The sequence below is a fragment of the Chaetodon trifascialis genome, chromosome 15 (assembly GCF_039877785.1).
Source record: "Chaetodon trifascialis isolate fChaTrf1 chromosome 15, fChaTrf1.hap1, whole genome shotgun sequence".
In the NCBI taxonomy this organism is placed as follows: domain Eukaryota; kingdom Metazoa; phylum Chordata; class Actinopteri; order Chaetodontiformes; family Chaetodontidae; genus Chaetodon; species Chaetodon trifascialis.
Genome location: NC_092070.1, coordinates 1,312,497 through 1,332,851, shown reverse-complemented (window position 1 = coordinate 1,332,851; position 20,355 = coordinate 1,312,497). Strand labels below are relative to the sequence as shown.

The 20,355-nt window shown below is 40.1% G+C and overlaps 1 protein-coding gene across 1 annotated transcript; it reads left to right on the top strand.

Annotated features, from left to right (window-relative positions):
* The first annotated feature begins 2,697 nt into the window (after nt 1–2,697).
* nosip (nitric oxide synthase interacting protein) lies at nt 2,698–20,349 on the top strand. Its single transcript, XM_070980244.1, has 10 exons — nt 2,698–2,823; nt 2,985–3,075; nt 3,852–3,957; nt 4,080–4,161; nt 8,937–9,072; nt 11,883–12,031; nt 14,174–14,290; nt 15,541–15,611; nt 15,698–15,806; nt 19,544–20,349. Exons 2-10 carry the CDS (start codon nt 3,006–3,008, stop codon nt 19,613–19,615), a joined length of 912 nt encoding a protein of 303 aa, XP_070836345.1. The 5' UTR covers nt 2,698–2,823; nt 2,985–3,005; the 3' UTR covers nt 19,616–20,349.
* Nucleotides 20,350–20,355: the final 6 nt, after the last annotated feature.

The window sequence follows — 20,355 nt, the reverse complement described above, 5'->3', positions numbered from 1 at the left end:
ACAACCATTTGATGTGCTATTACCGTGTATCACTACTAGGGTACACATAAGCATTACTGCTGAGTCAAATAAATGGTTAAATGCAGGTGAATGTTACCAGTTAGTAAATTAAAATTGATCTCCCCAGTGTTTGATATGTTTTGCTCCAGATAAGATATAATTGGTACACACAAACCCTTAAAATCTCCTTTTCCATCATTAAACAAACCAAGAATGTATAAATATATTTTTCACTTCAAAAGTGAAAGGAGAAACAATTCATTTTCACAGCTTCCAAGAGTGCTTCCTCTGTCAAAATAATTGTTTGGAACAACATATTTATAATTACATACTCAAATAAAAAAAAAAAAGAGAAGAAAAAAACAAACATACAAAATACAGCAATACATACACATGAAACCAACAAACACTGGACATTTTGTTTAAAAAAAAAAATCAAACCATCAGGCTTAAAGCCCAAAGTGCTTCTATTACCTAACACTTATATTAACCTTAAATGACAATGAAAACACAGCAAATCCTCATATTTAAGACTATCAATCGGACTGCTGTCTAATTAAGACTTCCGGCCGGTCAGGTCCGAGCTCCTTCACTCTCAGTTTCTCCTGCAGTGTTCTCCTTTCGAATGGCGTTGTTTTCAGTAACTTCACTGAATTCTCTCTCTCTATTTTCTCCTTTTTCGGCTCTCTCTGTGACTAGCTAATGATCTGTTTGCTAATTACTCTGACACGCTACGCTCAACGTCACTCGCATGGCGGTTTTAATTACAGGCTTGCGGGTCAACAAAGCGCTCGCTCTCTGCTGCCACCCCATGGCCGGTGGTGTGTAAAGCGATCAGAGGGAGACAGCGGGACACGGTCAGGCTGCGCCCCGCTGTCTCCTATCGCTTGTATTGAAGAGGAACGAACTGCGCATGTCAAAGTTATAACGAGAGTCAATGGGGAAAGATGTGTGGATATATGTCAGCTATTAGTAACTGTTGACAGCGTAAGACATTTCTAATCTGACTATTTAGAGCAGATTTTACACTTTAGTCACTCACATCAGATATTATCATATCATTATTATTTTAAAACATAGAATATACATGTAAAATTCATTTTAAAAATCGTTTTATTAAAGGAAGGGCTGTGTGATTCCACATGAGGTGAGACAGAGGGGGCGGCGCCCTAGCGCCCTCTATCAGCCAGCCGCCCCTGCAATATATATTGGCAATCATTTATGATCTCTCTAAAGAACTAAAGAAATGCCCATCATCTCAGCGGTTAAATCCCTACAAAAAATAAATAAATTTCAATCTGCACCACCACTCAAGTTATTGTAGTAGGCCTATGCAGCATTACCCGTTCACAGGTGTTCATGGCGTAAAAGGAATGATATTACAGTTCATCAAAGTCTGTAAGCTGAACTATATCGCCATCCAGCGATACTGTGTAGAAACAGCTTGATAACACTTACATGTCCTTCACTGTCACTTTTTTACCATCAATAAGTGCCGACGCACCTCTGAAGGTGGCCCCTCTGCATTCAGTAACTTATCCATAACTTCCAGCTGGTCCTCCACTACTTTTCATGCATATGAATGCATGTTATCATAAAGGAGATTCTTTTTCATGTCTATCAAAGTGTTCATTGATCCGACCAACAGGCGCAGTGCAGAGGTCCGATGCAGGTAAAAAAGTTTGGTCCGATCTCGTGTTCAATCAGCTGTTCAATCAGCTGCAGCCGGTGGAGCGGTGGAAACACGTCTGTCTTTGCTCAATCTTTACTTTTTAACAGTTCAGGTAGGCATATCAGGCCCTCGGGTGAGAGTAAGTGTTTAAAAAATGTAAGTTTTACTCGTCATATCGCAGAGTAACTCCAATGTGTTCTCATGGAGACGCCATTTCCTCGACTCTCGGATTTACCATCTAAGGACCTCATATTTAGACATGAATGACGTCAGTCTCCTCATGGGAGAAGTTTGGGTGTTGGACACAAGGTCGGGCTCAGAATCTTCAAAACTTGCCATGCGCCTCGCCAGCGGCGTTCTTAAAGGTGAGGCGAGGAGCTGGTGTGATTGGTGAAGATTTGACTCGGCTGTGTCAAACCCACTCCACTCCACTCCACTCCAGCACATATTGGATTAGAAGGAAATGAACTGGCCGATAAATATGCTAAGAGTGCAACATGGCATAGAGAAATAAATATGGTTGTAAAATACAGTAAGTCTGAGATTAAATGTATAATCAAATCAAAATAAGAAATGGCAGGAACAATGGGATAGGGAGTAAGGGTAGACACCTCTATAGTATTCAAAATAAAGTTGGAGAAATGACAGAAAGTCATAGGAGCAGAAAAGAAGAAGACCTAATATCCAGGATGAGATTAGGTCACACTGGCCTAAACAGTACACTATACATCATAAAGAAACATGCCACAGGGAACTGTGAATACTGTGGATTACAGGAAACAGTGGAGCATGTATTCTTGTCCAATTTGTCCAAGGTGCAGACAACAGAGACAAAACACTCAAAACAGCACTCCAAAGGAATCAACTTACACTGAGTATGACTGAGCTATTAAGGAGGAATTCAGGAGCATGGGGGTTATTATTAGGATCCTGCTCCACACTCCAGTCCAGAAGGTGGCGGTAATGCACCTAACAGTTGTTTGCCAACCGCCATAAAAACATAAGAGGAAGAAGGAAACTACTGAAGAAGAAGAAGAAGAAGAAGAAGAAGAAGAAGAAGAAGAAGAAGAAGAAGAAGAAGAAGAAGAAGAAGTTGTTGTTCTGTTGGATTGGAGAGTCTCTCACTCAGTTATATCCTCAAAGTATCGCAGGTAACGATCATGACCCCGTCATAGACATGTTGTTTAACTTAAGCCACAGATTATTTTTTTTTTAATCGTTTTTAGGTCAGTTTGTGTTTATCGTTGGCATCTTATTAGCAACTTAGCATTAATGCTCACAGCCACATGAACAACATTATTTTTCCTTCCAGCTGTTTTAAGTCATAATTGCAATGACTCGTCATGGAAAGAACTGTACTGCCGGAGCTGTCTACACATACCACGAGAAAAAGAAAGATACAGGTGAGAACCGAATGAAGCGCGACAACTGGATACCACACACACACACACACACACACACACACACACACACACACACACACACACACACACACACACACACACACACCTGCCCCCACCACCAAAATCTCACTCTGAACACAGTTGAGAGCCCTGGTTTGTCTATGCAGAAAAACAAATCATCCTTTTTAAACAAAACGGCGATTGTTCGTGGTCCTGCATCGTACTTGGGGCTTTTCTATTTGACTGGTGCATATGAACTGGATGTGGTGTTCACTCATTTGTGTTTGACTGCTTTGTCTGTCTGTTTGTATTGTTTGTGTTTATTGTTGTAACAACGTTTATGCTGCCCTCTTGGCCAAGTCATTCTGGAAGAAGAAATTTTTAATCAAAATAATACAAATAATATAATACAAATAACAATGAGTTGTAAATGAGATTAGGGCTGCTTTAATGTTTTACATTGCACACACAACTCATTGCAATTATAGCCAGCAGACCCTTTGATCCCTTTCACACACAGTGTATACACACACACACACACACACACACATATATGTATATATAGTTTGTCTGTGTGTGTGTGTGTGTGTGTGTGTGTGTGTGTGTGTGTGTGAGAGAGAGAGAGAGAGAGAGAGAGAGAGAGAGAGAGAGAGAGAGAGAGAGAGAGAGAGAGAAGAGAAAGAGAAAGAGAGAATGTGCACATATATATAAATGACAAGATTTGGACAGCATTTCCAATACACCATGTAAACATGTGTGGCTCCTCTCCTGCTCAGCGGCGTCTGGTTATGGAACACAGAGCATTCGACTTGGCAAAGATGCGATCAAAGACTTTGACTGCTGCAGCCTGTCCCTGCAGCCCTGCCAGGATCCTGTAGTGACGTATGTTTCTCTCTCCAACACAGATATGTATACACTCAAACATAGACATACTGTATTAAATGCTGTATAACCTTATGTGACCACATAAACGTTGTATATCTTGTTTCTGTTGCTGTCCACAGTCCAGATGGATACTTGTATGAAAAACAGGCCATTCTTGAATACATTCTCCACCAGAAGACAGAAATTGCCAAAAAAATGAAGGTGAGCCCTGCATGTCTGTTTCAGACTGTGCATACTGCATTGTTTAATAGTATACTTCTTGCTCTCTTGCATAGCAATCACTTTCCTGCTTGCTTGACACTTTGCTTACATTGTTTTGCTGATACCCTTGTTTTTCTGCCAAAATTTCGAAAAGTCGATCCTGGATACTTACGTATTATGGGGACCTAAGTTTATGACAGAGACAGAAAACCACCACTACATTTTTTAATCACTTTTATTATTTCTTAAGCATTGTGGGAGAATGACCTGCAAACAGCACAAGCCTTTTTTGCAGTCGTCTGTTGTGTGTGACTGGAATCCAGGGTTCAGGATGGAGACAACATAGTAAGATATGTTGCATTGTTTGTGAGTGACTAATTGAGAGACCTGCACAGCTTGAAAAGAAGACTGAAATGCTGCATCAGATACGTGACAAGGAGCAAATCATTGGCTTTATAGCAGCTACAGTATAAGGTGAAGGAAATAGACTTTTATATGCAGGAATACATCAGCTGTGGATCATCCTGTCATAGAATTAGCTGACATGCTGCCCTGGATGTGTCCCAACACCACTGCATCTGCCCTTTGTCGCTTTATGTTGGGTCTTTTCACTGTCAGAAACTGAGTGACTGTTAGTCACAAGATGTATTAATATCAGGCCCCATTCCAACCTTAGGGAAAGGAAATCTTTCCTGGATACATGGCTGACATTCACCCATGGGATAAAGTTTATTGACAATGTCAATATCTTTTGGAACTGTAAAGACCGCTTAAAGTCTGATGGCATACATCCAAACTTCATTGGTTGTAGACTGCTCAGTGCCAACCTACATCATGCTCTTGGGATTGTCATACCAAAACAGATAAGCATGAAGGCCAGCACACACAGGCAGACAGCATGTATCTCTCACTCCTCATCTGGCTCTTTGTTCCACATTACTCAAGGCATTCAGAGGATGTCTGTCCCAGTCAGCAATCCAACGCCCTCCTTCCCCTTGATCATCACATTCTTGAGGGACCCAACATCCAACACCCAACCTCACCTCCACCACAATCATTAATCAAGGAGTCTAAAACTCCCAATCCTTTTTGGCTAATGATCAGATCATTGAAAAGAATTTTCGCTTGATGTTTTTAGTTTTACAGCTTTACTGGTGGACAGTATAATCATCTTTGGAAATTTTAATGTCTCTTATCAGTACTATTACCATATTATCTCTTGAAATAGGCTTGTCCTCCAATGTGATTTTTATCAGGCAGACGAAACAGGAAAGGAGACATGGCAGTCATTTTTTCGACACTGTTTGTGTATAATGACATTGACCTGGATGAGTGTACATAATTTGAATATCTTGGTCTTAAGCTCAAAGCTGAATTATCAGTGCTCATCATTGCATTGTATCCGCTATCGGCAAGATATTCAGCAGTGTTTATGCAGGAATTCTCAGAGCTGATCGCACTTCGTATCACTAGATATGACAGATTAATCCTGAATAACCTGAATATTCAACAAAAAGAATGGCTCAGTATGACAAGGTATGGACCTTGTGAATTTGCTGGACGGCTTTGAATTTACACATGTAAATGAAGCCACTTACCAGCATGGAAACATTCTGGTCTTGGTAATTTAACTGTTAATTAGAGTTTAACTATTAGCATTGTTTTGGTGTTAGCATGACCCATTTCTGACCCTCACTAGATGTTTTTGATGCCAACCTAATCTTAGCAGACACTAAAAGAGAGTTTTTGGTTCATAAGAGATTCCTTCATGGCAAGGCTGAAGCAATATTATCTGTAATATTATGAGATCATTGGAGTCATACAATTATGACTAATACTTAAATGACATACATGAAAATTTCAACAATTCCATTTCATCTACTTAAAATACTGTAGCTCCATTAAGGTTAAAAGGAGGTCGGCTGACAGCATCTCCACATGGTTCAACAACAACAGTGTTATTAAGATTAAGAGAATTTGTCGAGCTCACAGTTCACTGTAATATGTACAAAGGAGCCATGATTTTCTATAACAAAGCAATACGTCTGGCAAGAAAGGATTACTTTTCCAAGATTATTACAGAGAATGGTGGGAACTCTGGAATATTATTCTACTTTACTGATCAGCTACTCAGCACCACCATCCAGTTCTCCACATCAAATTGTGAACAACTTGCATCATTGTTCAGTAACAAAACAACCTCAATCAGAGCCAGCATTACTACTGACGTAAAAACCAAGTACCTCAACAAACCCTGCAAAACAGTAACCATGGGAAAATTAATCTGAATTACATTACTAAGCTTTGTAAGACAGTCAGTGAGTGTAACTCCTCCATTGCTGTTCTCAATGCAGAGAGGTTACAAGTCTTGTTATCCTAGATTCAGATCTAAGCTCCAAGTCCCATTTTAACAAGGTGGTGAAAACTTCATTTTTCCACCCTAGAAACACAGCTTAAGTATTTATAAGCTGACTCCACTACTGTATCGCATTATTTAGTGGTCAGCTGTTAATCCCCCCACCCCCACCCCACCCCCAACAAAACAAAACAAAACAAAACAAAAACAAACAGACCAGCTAATTCAAAACTCAGCTCTGCTCTCAACCAGAACCAGGAAGATACAGGTGCTGGTCATAAAATTAGAATATCATGGAAAAGTTGATTTATTTCAGTAATTCCATTCAAAAAGTGAAACTTGTATAATGTATACATTCATTTCACACAGACTGATATATTTCAAATGTTTAGTTCTTTAATTTTGGTGATTTTAAACTAACAACTAATGAAAAACCAAATTTCAGTATCTCAGAAAACTAGAATATCACTTAAGACTGATACAAAAAAAGGATTTCTAAAAATGTTGTCCAACTGAAAAGTATAAATATGAAAAGTATGAGCATGCACAGCACTCAGTACTTAGTTGGGGCTCCTTTTGCCTGAATTACTGCAGCAATGCGGTGTGGCATGGAGTCAATCAGGCTGTGGCACTGCTCAGGTGTTATGAGAGCCCAGGTTGCTTTGATGGTGGCCTTCAGCTCTTCTGCGTTGTTGAGTCTGGCATCTCGCATCTTCCTCTTCACAATACCCCATAGATTTTCTATGGGGTTAAGGTCAGGGGAGTTTGCTGGCCAATCAAGAACAGGGATACCATGGTCCTTAAACCAGGTACTGGTAGCTTTGGCACTGTGAGCAGGTGCCAAGTCCTGTTGAAAAATGAAATCTGCATCTCCATAAAGTTGGTCAGCAGCAGGAAGCATGAAGTGCTCCAAAACTCCCTTATAGACCGCTGCATTGACCTTGGACCTAAGGAAACACAGTGGACCAACACCAGCAGATGACATGGCACCCCAAACCATTGCTGACTGTGGAAACTTGACACTCGACCTCAGGCAACATGTGGATTCTGTGCCTCTCCTCTCTTCCTCCAGACTCTGGGACCTTGATTACCAAAGGACATGCAAAATTTACTTTCATCCGAGAACATGACTTTGGACCACTCAGCAGCAGTCCAGTCCTTTTTGTCTTTAGCCCAGGTGAGACGCTTCTGACGCTGTCTCTTGTTCAAGAGTGGCTTGACTCAAGCAATGCGACAGCTGAAACCCATGTCTTGCATACGTCTGTGAGTGGTGGTTCTTGAAGCACTGACTCCAGCTGCAGTCCACTCTTTGTGAATCTCCCCCGCAGTTTTGAATGGGTTTTGTCTCACTATCCTCTCCAGGGTGTGGTTATCCCTATTGCTTGTACACTTTTTTCTACCACATCTTTTCCTTCCCTTTGCCTTTCTACTGATGTGCTTGGACACAGAGCTCTGTGAACATCCAGCTTCTTTAGCAATGACCTTTTGGGACTTGCCCTCCTTGTGCAAGGTGTCAATGATCGTCTTTTGGACACATGTCAGGTCAGCAGTCTTCCCCATGATTGTGTAGCTTACAGAACTAGACTGAGAGACCATTTAAAGGCCTTTGCAGGTGTTTTGAGTTAGTTAGCTGATTAGAGTGTGGCACCAGATATCTTCAATATTGACCTTTTCCACAATATTCCAATTTTCTGAGATACTCAATTGGGGGTTTTCATTAGTTGTCAGGTATAATCATCAATATTAAAAGAATTAAATACTTGAAATATGTCGGTCTGTGTGAAATGAATGTATACATTATACAAGTTTCACTTTTTGAATGGAATTACTGAAAAAATAAACTTTTCCATGATATTCTAATTTTATGACCAGCACCTGTAGAGCACAGTTTTGTTCAGTTCTAGCTGGTCTGCTCTGGCTTCCTGTAACAATGTACAACTACAAGCTACATTGCCAACTTTTGCACTTTACCTCACTCTTACACACTGCTCTATGTTTTTTAAAATGTATTTCAGTTGATTTTATGCATTCTATGTTTTTTGTTTTTTTTAGCTTTGTATCACTACTATTCAGTAGGTTTAATTTCCCATCTTATGTTATCCATTCTCTTCATTCCACTTTCATACTTATTTTTATTTCAGTTGTGAGTTATTATTAGCTAAGTGGACTTTATTCTCCGTCTTATTTTACATTCATTTTCTGTCTCTGTTTTTATGTTGATTCTGTTTTTTATGTGAATCACATAATGCATGCAATTTCTTTCTTGTAAAGCACTTTGAGCTGCAATTATTGTATAAAAGGTGCAAATAAAGTTTACACCTTTTTGCTTCTTTCTGTTGAGTATAAGTAAGTAAGTATAAGAATTAAAAGAAATTCTCTATTAATATTTAAAATTCTGATTACTCGGCTGTGTTTTCAGGCATATGAGAAGCAGAAGCAAGCACAGAAGAGCAACAGTCAGCTTGAGTCCAAGTCGGAGGAAAGAGAGAGGGTGGAGAGGTTTAAAACCAGGGAGAACAGCATTGTGTCCAAACCCATCAACCCATTCACATCTGGTATGTGTCTGTTATGTTTGTCCTCATGATACTGCATGCCTTTGGTCTCACTGAACTGAGATTGAGTATACACTGAGCTGGCTAATTTTGAAAAAGCAGTATACATGAAAAAGAGGAAAGTACGACTACATCAGAAATCCCTTGGTTTGTTACAGTTAAAAATCTCTGCCCACACTGTGATGCGTGAACTGTGCATCACAGCCAATATATGGTAAGGAAAAGAACAGACTGGTTTCTTTTCTGAATCTCAGAAATCAAACCTTTGTTCTGTCCCTGTGATCCTATATTGTATTTTAATGCAGTTAAACACAGGGTTGTTGTTGTTTGCATTTTTGTTTTGGTGTTTAACAGCAAGTATAAAATCCAGCTGATGATCCAGCTCATAAATGCTACCTGATAACAGTAACTCCTGCTTTACTGTGCTGAGACACAGAACAAATCACTTTCAAATCCAAGGCTCAGTTTTCCTCATCAACATTAATTTCAGATACACTCTACCACTATACTGCTCCTGGTCTGCCACGGAGGAAGGACTGACCAAAGATGGGTCAAAAGTGGAGAAAGAATTTCACAAATGCATGGCGTGTGCAGTTTCCCCCCCTAACTCTGCGTGTAAAAATTGTGACGAATAAAGGGAAAACTTAATCTTAATCTTAATCTCTAGAGACTTTTCAAAAAGCTCCATGTTTGAAAAATTGTATTTAAATTAAATAAATAAGTAAATAAATGTTTAAATATTGTATTGATTTAATCAAAAGGTTTCTCGAGATACATTCTACCTTTTACAGAGTCATGGCCAAAATGACATTGCCATTTAGTGTGGAGTAGTGAGTAGTAGTACAATGTGTGCATTACCTTTTTCACGTAGCACTGGTCTGTTACCATCTCTAAAAAGACCCACAAGTAGTGCAGTTCACTTAAACAGGCATGGGACTGGTAAAAATACATTAATGTTGCATACAGAGCATACAATCCAAACCATGTTTCAGACCAATACTTTCTTTTTTTTGCTCATAATTGTAAATTGCAGGGACATGCATATATTACTCTTTAAATGTGCAATACAAATCTCAGTAAACCTATATCATTGTACTCACAACTAGAATCCCAAAAGATTTCTTTGTCTTTAACGTAATGCAACAGATTCAAGTCATTGACTATTGTCTGTTCACAGACAATAGTTGTGGTCAGTGAAGTATGAACAGACATCACTTCATAAAAGGACTCATGGTACCTCTTCTACTCGTCAAATCTTAATCTAATTTTGCTTTTTATTTCAGTTTACTCAATCGTTTAACTTTAGTATTGTAATTATATCTTATTTACTCATGATGTTTTCATTTATTTCCAAAAGTATATCATGGCAGCTGGTTTATAAACCAGTACGAAAAAGAGTATACTTAGAAACTAACTAGAAGAGTGCACTTAGTAGCGTGCAGATTTGGTACCCAACCATAGCTAAAGGTGGTGCCTAGTTAACTTTCCCTGTCTTTGGTCGTGTAGGATCACAGCAGCATTGCCTTTGAATTTTTTAACTTGGGTCTTAAGTTGGCTAGCCTTCCACATGCTTCTCACAATAACTTGCTGGAATTGGGGCTAATTCCTCCTGACAGACCTGGTGTAACTGAGTCAGGTTTGTAGACCTCCTTGCTCGCACATGTTTTTCAGTTATGCCCACAAATTTTCTGTTGGATTGAGATCGGTCTCTGTGATGGCCAATCCACATTAACATTAACTGTTTTGCACACACTGTCAACCTTGTCGTGCAGAGAACTGGAAAGATGCTGCCTGTGTCACGACTGCTGGGGAAGATTCAGAGAATCACAGCATTTTTCCACTGCAGCACCACTGCAAAACATCCCCTTGAGCAGACACAGAAATGTCTTGAATTACCAGCCCAGTTAAAGACAGATGTGGTTCCAAGATTGATTAGAATTTGAGATGATAGAAAGATTCCTCGAGCAACAGCCAACTTTTTGTGCTGCTCTCCTCTTTCCTCAAGTTGTTTGTACTTTGCAGCTAAATCTAGCAGGTAGCTATTGTTTGTTACTTGAAGTATGAAATTAACTTGTTATTTGTTATTAAGTTTTGCACTATGCAGTTTATCTTTTCAGTCTTTTATATTTTTGTAATATTCATTTTACCTTTTGTATCAGGGCTGGCTTGGTTTCCTATTGATTGAGTGGACTAAGGAAAAATAAATCTTACTGTGGGTTGACATTGAGGAGTGTCTGCCACAGTGAAATGGGAAAAGAAACTCACAGCAGCAATCTATAACAAAATCTATGAATGTTTTGAATTTAAGAAGTGAATTGATTTTAGATTGTGAATCGTTTTGAATCACAAATCTTTTTTGAATTGACTCGTGACCCCAAGACTCTGAATCAAATCGAACAGTGAGATACCCTGAATCATGCACTCTTACTACCCATGTGCTCCATGGTTAGGGTGGTGTTCTTCAGCTTACAAGCCTTCTCCTTCTTCCTCCAACAAAACCATTGCCAGTTACATTTTTGTTTCATCATACCAGAGGACATTTCTTTATTTGCAGTTCAGAAACAGTCAACTTAGTGTATGTAAACACTTGAGCCACTTTAATTGTGACATAGTAAATTATGAGTAAAATAAGCTGTGTTGTTGCTTGTGTTATTCAGCAAATAGATATCCTAACCAACTTCCCAAAACTGTAGTTTAACATAAAAACTGAGTAGTTAGAAAATGAAAATGAGTTAACTAGTTAATTACTTACACATGTCTTCATCTTTCCCAATTTATTAATTGCTTTAAATTTCTCACGTTTCCCCCTTCAGGGCAGAACAAAGGAGGTGAGAAGGGCAAGGCAGACAGCATCTCAGCAGAATCCTCCACTGGTTCAGCTTCCACTTTCAGCCAAAGCCTGCCCAGTTTCTGGGTTCCTTCTCTGACACCAGAAGCCAAGCCCACCCTGCTCAAGAAACCAGTGAGTGACCTCTCCTGCCATGTCAGGTCAGGGCAGTTGGTTCTGATTCTTGCTCAGCAAATTACACGTCTTCAAAGGGAATTCAGTTCATGGAAAATACTGTACCTAAGCATTCTTCTGTCTTGCTCACAGCACATTGGTGATGTCAACTGTCAGAAAGTTTATCCCTGTTCAGACATATACCCTTTTACATTAATCTGATGCTAATTTGACAGGTTGGTCTCATGTCTGAATAAGCACCCTGATCACTTTTGCATTTAAGTCTTGATGGCAGTCTTACTAGCTCGGTCAGAAGTCAGAAATGAATGCTGTCATATTTACATGAAGGGTGCGGTAGCAGAAGGTGAAAGAGTGTATTGTTTCAATCTTCATCTATTATAAGCAAAGAAAATACAATCAGTTTAGTAAACTTGGAAACTGAAAGAGCCCATTTTCTTTTTCAAATCAGATCACCCTATAAAACAGTGCTTGTCAACTGGCAAATTTTCCATGTTTTTTAGAGGCTGTTCACACTAAATAGGCAAATAAAAATAACAATTTTATAAAAAAAACTTAAGTGAAAATATTAAACACTTGACAGGTAAATTAGACACACTTTGTCCCTGCCCCCCTAAACAATCTTTTTTCTCACGGTGCAGTCACCACAAAATAGATTTATAAAGCCACGTACAAACACAAATGGTGAAAAAAAAAATGTAGAAAAAAAAATGGAAATATGACATTTCTGTTTGTTTTGTGGATTAATGTGAGGAAGGTTACATCAGTGTGGAGCGATGAGATGTTATAATGTGTGGAAATAGCTTCTTGGAAAAAAACAAAAAAAAATGTTGTTGTGATATATTTTTATGCCTCTGTGCCAGCGACAGCCATGGCCAGGGGGAGTATGTCCCATTCTCGTGAACACAATATCTCAGCAATTCTTTGAGAGAATGTATTCAAATTGGCACAAACATTCACATGGACTCAAGAATGAACTGATTAGATTGTGGTGGTTAAAGGGCACAGTCACTGTGACCTCACATGGCTGGCACTGTAAGGGGAAACAATGTAAAACTCAGCTCTGTCTGAATAACAAAAGGCCATCACTTTAAAAGATGGATCAAGCCAGTAATTTGTATTCTTTTGTCTGTCCTTCCATCTGTCCAAAACTTTGATTCAAATGAAGGTATTTCTACTATTACTATTACTACGGTGGCATGGTGGAACAAGTAGTAACACTGTCGCCTCACAGCTAGAAGCTAGAAGAATGGTGACAAAGGAACTGGGTCCCCGGCTGTCGCTGTCGGCAGGCAGCCCACCGCTCCTGGTCTGCCACGGAGGAAGGACCACCAGGATGGGATAAAAGCGGAGAAATAATTTCACTTAAGCATGGTGTGTGCAGTTTCAGCATGTGGTGTACAGTGATTAATAAAGGATGATTACTTGATAGATTACCAAGAAAAAATCCCTCAAAACCTAGACTGTCCTTTAGCAACATTAAGCTTAATCTACATCTCAATATTTATACAACCAAGGAAGTTGTGAAAATTGCTTAGAGATGGAAGGACAGACAAAAGAATACAAATTACTGGCTTGATCCATCTTTTAAAGTGATGGCCTTTTGTTATTCAGACAGAGCAGAGCTACATTGTTTCCCCTTACAGTGCCAGCCATGCGAAGTCACAGTGACTGTGCCCTTTAACCACCACAATCTAATCAGTCTCTCTATTGCTTAGAGAATGCATCGCTGGTCATGCTCATCAGATCTCAACATCAGACTTAATTTTCATTATATTTAAATTTGCCTCAGGGAAAGCAGCAGAGAACATGGGTGAAACAGTGAAAAACTGTGTTCCAGGATGTGGTATGCACCATGGAGTCTCTGGTGTGGTCTTAAACTTGAATCAATGACTGTGTGTGTGGTTGGAGGTCTTGGCAGTGTCACGTTTGCTTTAGATGTCATAATATTCTGTTTTTTTTGTGTATCTCTCTATCTAATGTTGACACTGTATTTAAGGCTGAAGTCAGTTTGACCCAGGATCCAAATATTAAAACCTATCTTTGGCTATGACTAAGCAATCATGGCTTTCCACTACTAGACTGAGGTACACACATCAATTTTTTAATCAGTCTCCTCTTCTCTCCTCCCCTTTCACCTATCAGAATAAGGCTGTGTTATGTCCCATGTCAGGACGACCCATTAAGATGAATGAGCTTATCACAGTCTGTTTCACCCCACTGGACTCGAGCCTGGACCGAGTGGCTCTGCTCACCCGCCAGGTCAGTTTACTTATTTTTTTACCACTAGTCCACATCACACAAAGTGGTCAGTGTTAACAGCTTGATAGTTGTGAGCATAGTTAGAACCAACATAAGGTATAGCTGAAGGTGTTTGCTAATGCTTGAAGCAGGAAACTGTAGCAGTCAACCTTGCAGCAAATGCTGGAGAAGTGCCAGAAAATGTCAGGAGACAATGCAAGGCCAGTAAACATAACAGAACCTCTTACCTAGTACATGTCTCTTCATGACCAGTCATTGTCATTTGCAGGTAATACGAGATTTTTTTCATTTTATCACTGTACTGGAGCTGAGGTATGAGATTCCCAATCATCATCAGATCACAGTAACAGTATTACCAAAGCTGAACGATTTATTGAAAAAGCACGTCAGCAGCCTGTTGCAAGACATTTTGGCTTCTAGCTTCACTACAGATATTTGGACTAGCAGTGTCGCACAGTATCTCGCATCAGTTTAACTGCACAGTGAATAAGGAGGGTTCTACCTCCCCAGAGAGTTGTTCTACAAGCAAAGCAGTGCCGGGGTTTGCACATAGCTGGTACAATTGATGATATGCTTCAGACATGGGGCATTCCGAAAGTCTTGTTCATGTCGTGTTCCAGGACAACGCCAGAAACACATTTTGAGTGAGTGATGCTGGACCCCTGAACTTGCCATGTGTTTCTGTAGTGGCAGTCAGATGTCAAATAGTTGTTTTAAAGAGCAAGACATACAAACATCAACACACAAACATCAACACTGCTGCAAAGACAAATGAGATGGTGATGTTTTACTTTTAGGTGTCTGGAGGAGAGGCAGACAAGTAGGAGGATCTGGGGGAACCATCTACCAGAAAGCTATGCAAGGCCCAGGCCAGCAGCACTGTTTGATCAGATAGCAGATATAGCAGTTGAGCAAGCAATAACATTACTGAGCAGTGCACCAGTGTACACAAACAAATTTCAATTACATCTGATGGCCAACTTGTCATCACTGAGCAGAGCAATTGGAACTGACTGTGCAACCTGCTCAAACCACTTCACCATCTGTCACCACCAGCTGAAGAGGCCAGCTGTCAGCATCTCCTGGTTTTCTCAGTTCATTTTGTTTATCAGACCATTCCATCACACACTACAAGTGATGTCATTTTCTTATCTTTTAGGTTCTCTTGTGACACATTTGAATGAATTAATAGAAATGTGATTGTGTCACTGACAACACTCTCAAATCTTGTTTCCCTGTTCTCTCTTCAGGACAGGTATGTATGTGCAGTAACCAGAGATGTCCTGGGCAACAGTGTTCCCTGTGCTGTTCTGCGACCCTCGTGAGTACCAACATGTCCACCTCCATTCAGGCATTCAGATGCTATATATTTTCTGTTAGGACTGACACATACTGTCCTGTGTTCAGGGGTGTTGTGGTAACTCAGGAGTGTGTGGAGAAGTTGATCAAGAAGGACATGATTGATCCTGTGTCTGGAGACAAACTGTCCGACAAAGACATCATACCACTGCAGAGGGTAGGCTTGTTTTTCTATGTAGAGGTGGGGGGAAGTTAAAGAAGTCTATGATTTTGAATTGTTTCATGGATTCCAAAAATTCTTTAACATTTAACAGTCTCCCAGCTAAGAAGACTGACTTAAGGTGCTTTCAGACAACAAGCGGTTGCTGTTAGCAATGTTGACACCATGAAGAGATGGCAGCACCCTCTATCCAAGGAGATAGAGCATAGGTCACCGACAGGCAGTCTGAGTCCAGACCCAGAAGCTGACCCATATGGTCCAAGACCCACAGCCAAAACAGAAGGTTATGATTTAAAACCTGATGGGGGCACTTCTAGTTTAACCAGTGCAGCTTTTGTAGTCTTTAGCAGTTAAGCGGATGAGGAAACGCAAAGACCAGTTGCATGCGAATTAAGCCATCCCACGTGATACTACTCAGCCAGTCAAGTCTGTGCATTCCAAGCGGTAAACACTGCAACTCAGTGCAGACAGATGAGAGAGTTAGAGGTAAGTTACACACAAGAAAAAGAAAGATAGCGATACAGGTAGAGAAATCAAAGGGAGATATACAAACGACTGCACAGATGAAAGTTGAGAAACGCAGGAGTGAGATGGAGAAAGGGAAAGATAAATAAAGAACAAATGGCGCTCTCCAAAGAAATAAAAGTGGACAGCAAAAAAGCATTTAATCTGGAATGGATAGACTCATTTCTGTTCATACTTCCCACTGGGAGCACTAAACCAGTGTGTCTCATATGTTCAGGAACAGTGGCACTTAAAAGGGCCAATGTGAAATGCCATTATGAGACATAAAGGTTTTGAAGAAACATAGCCCACTCAAATCTGAATGAGATCACAGAAAATAAGTGGTCTCAGAGCCCAATATGACTTAAGCTGTCCACTTAGCCCACTAGGACTAGGATAAAGTAGCTCTTATTTCCATACACGCAAACGCATTGGGAAGACTGCACATTCTTTTCCAAATCAAAACATTGTTAGCTTTGAAGCTCGGTTCTTTATTGGAAGCTCAAGAACGGTCCGGAGAAGTCTTCAGTTCACAGTCAAAGTATTTATTGTAGGTCACAGGTAAAGCAATGCAGCGCTGGACTCAGACTGACAGAGCTCCCTCAGGATCTCAGCCAGAATGAGCACCGTTCACAGACAATCGTTCACATTTAAGGAGTTGGGATTGACCAGCCCAGTACATTAATCAGTTCAGGACATTCTAGACATCTTCAAGTACTAGCCTCTAAACATGTGATAAGTAAACCATATGTGTGTATGTGTGTTGTGTCCGGCGTGAGGATAATATTGCAGACATCGTAAATAAGGAGTAGAGGTGCCATGGACATCTTGTTTGCCACTACTGATTGTCTCTGGGGACATGATATTTATGACTCAGGGCTAAGAGTCGGGCCTTCTATTACAGTGACAAGATGTTTTTGTATGCCAGAGTACATTTGTATGCCAGAGTACAAAACAAGATGTTAGAGTGTTTAAACAAGATGTTCTCTGCAACAACATGAAGACAGATTTATCAAAAGTGTTTTTAGTTTACAGAAAGTGAAGAAAAGGGAATATTAGGCTGTTCAAAAAAATAGCAGTGTCTGCATTTTTCACTCTTTAAGTATTTTAATGTATTCAATCTGATCCATGATCCCTGGTATATGATAAATAGGCCCGACACCATAGTAGGAGAAACATCCCCATATCATAATTCTTGCGCCACCATGCTTCACTGTCTTTACAGTGTACTGTGGCTTGAATTCAGTGTTTGAGGGTCATCTGACAAACTGCCTGTGGCCCCTAGACCCCAAAAGAACAAACTTGCTTTCATCAGTCCACAAAATGTTTCGCCATCAGGTCTGAGACACCACCTATCTCCCACATACAATGCTGTCCTTTCATCTCTTCCAAAGAGATTCAAAAACTTAGCCTCTGAAAATAAACAACAAAGCCATACACACATGGCTCAAGGAGCCTCCCAATGACAAGAATGGGACACTAACGAGGCAGACGACTGTTGTTGACACCCATGGGTCGCACCCTAACCCGCCTTAGTGGGGGATTGTTTGCCTCACAATAGAGTGATACCATCCTTGGTTTTGGGGGTTGGCCTCACTCAGAGGATAAATACTTGAATCTAACACCATTTCATTAGACTAGAGCTGTCCTATCTAGTCTGATGCGCATGAACTGATGAAGCCTGTTCGAATGAGAGGCGAAACGTCTTCCAAGACAAACTGACAAAGTCCAGTTGCGATCGATTGAATGCCCTGAAGCTCACAATGACCTGGATGAATGAGAATATTCACAGGCATAGGCCAGTCAATGTATTCTTTGGAAAACTGTAACCTCTTCAGCACGTAATTTTTGTGAAAAAATGGGATTTTGCGAGGGCTTCTTGCTGATAGCTTGGCTTCACATAGGCGTCTTCTGATTTCTACAGTACCCACAGGTAACTTTAGACCTTCTTTGATCATCCTGGACCTGATCATTGTCACTGTCACTGTTACTGTGACTGCATGTCTGTCTGTCTCTCTCTCTGACTGCATTTCTGTCAGTACCTCTCTCTGTCTGTCTCACTCTCTCTCTCTTGCTCTCCCTCTCTAACCCAACTGGTCGAGGCAGATGGCCACCCACCCAGAGCCTTGTTCTGCCTGAGGTTTCTGCCTGTTAAAAGGAAGTTTTTCCTCGACACTGTCGCCAAGTGCTTGCTCATGGGGGAATTGTTGGTTCTCCGTAGATAAAAGAGCTCAGCCTGTACCAGCTCTGTATGGAAAGTGTCTTGAGACAACTTTTGTTGTGATTTGGCGCTATACAAATAAAATTGAATTGAATTTAATTGAATCATTGGCTGAGTCTTTGCGATTTTGACTATTCTCCAATCCATTCGAATGGCAGTTTTCTGTTTTCTTCTGTGTCTTTCTGGTTTTGGTTGCCATTTTAAAGCGTTTGAGATCATTTTAGCTGAGCAGCCTATCATTCTCTGCACTTTATATGTTTTCCTCTCTCCAATCAAGTTTTCAATCAAAGTATGCTGTTCTTCTGAACAATGTCTCCAATTTTCAGAGAGAAATGCACTATAACCAGCATGTGCAACATTTGCTGCCTTTGTCCTTAAATAAGAGCCACCTGTTTGACACCTGTTTTTTCACAGAAAGAATGACCTCACTAATTGAACTCCACACTATTATTTTGAACACGCCCCTTGTAGAAATATCATTGCCACCAAAAACAGTGATTGATCTGGTTAGTGATGCTGGACTATTATATTGAACACAACTGTATATGTTCAGTTCTACGTTACCTGACAATAAATAGTGTCAAAAAGTTTTGGAATCTTACTGAAATCATTTGATTTGACCGTCAGATATTGATTACTTGCAGATGTTGATACAACTACTAGGCTACTTCAATATATATCACACTATATATACTATATATATACTATACTACTATACATCACAGTTAGACATTATGATCTTCCAGACCATTGCTTCAACAAATTTTCTCTAACTGGACCTCCTTAAATTTTAGTGGAATGCTCCTGAGATAGAGGGTGCTGCTGTGGGCCACTACAGCGGTAGTGGCTCGCTGTCTGAAAGTCCATGTTGAGCAGCATTTAGGGGCTCTTTGAACAAAATTCACTAATGCTTTTAGTCTCACAAATTTCTCCAAACTGTATTTGTACTCAGTTGTCAACTTGTCACATAGTGTTAAAGGGATTCTGATGGTCTGTCATGTGCTGACAGGGTGGAACTGGCTTTGCTGCGTCCGGGGTTGACCTCCGTGCCAAAGAGGCTCGTCCAGTGATGCAAGTGTGACATTGTAGAATCTGAAGACTGTACAGCATCATCAAACAGTTTATGTACATCCTAACTGTAATTCTGTGGAGTGATATATTTTTGTAACCTATTTCTCCCAGCATGTCCACATCTTTCAGCTACTTTGATGGTCTTTGTTGTTTGCTGGCATATTTTTCTTGTTCTCATAGCTAACTGCAAATTGTATTATTATTATTATTATTTTTTTCAGTCTATCATGTTTTGTCATTCATGTGAAATACAGTTCCCTCTTGAAGGACACTATCTATAAAAAATTGATGGCTTTACTCACTGTGTGTGTGTGTGTGTGTGTGTGTGTGTGTGTGTGTGTGTGTGTGTGTGTGTGTGTGTGTGTGTGTGTGTGTGTGTGTGTGTGTGTGTGTGTGTGTGTGTGTGTGTGTGTGTGTGTGTGTTAATGTATTTGAGACTTATTTCTTGCCTTTGACTACATTTACCAGTCATCACAGATTATTTTGACAACATTAGACATGATGTCAGATGTTACAAATTACATTGAAAGAGTTTTATGTCGTAATCAATAAACACGGAAATCAATGGCTGGCTCTTTTTATTATATGTAATTTCTGAGAAAAAATTCAGTATCCATTTCAGACAAATTCCAGTTGGTGCGTCTCTGAAAATGTAACTTGAAAGTCCTCACAAGACTGAGGATGTCCTCACATTCATTCTAAGATGGATCTGTTCACACATTAAAAACATAATTCTTCCGGTTCAGTGGC

What these genes read in the sequence shown, in the direction of transcription:
- nosip (XM_070980244.1), top strand. Translation starts at nt 3,006, where the DNA reads ATGACTCGTCATGGAAAGAACTGTACTGCCGGAGCTGTCTACACATAC. An exon ending in TGCCAGGATCCTGTAGTGAC is followed by an intron (nt 3,958 to 4,079) that starts GTATGTTTCTCT and finishes TGCTGTCCACAG; the next exon opens with TCCAGATGGATACTTGTATG. An exon ending in ACATCATACCACTGCAGAGG is followed by an intron (nt 15,807 to 19,543) that starts GTAGGCTTGTTT and finishes ATGTGCTGACAG; the next exon opens with GGTGGAACTGGCTTTGCTGC.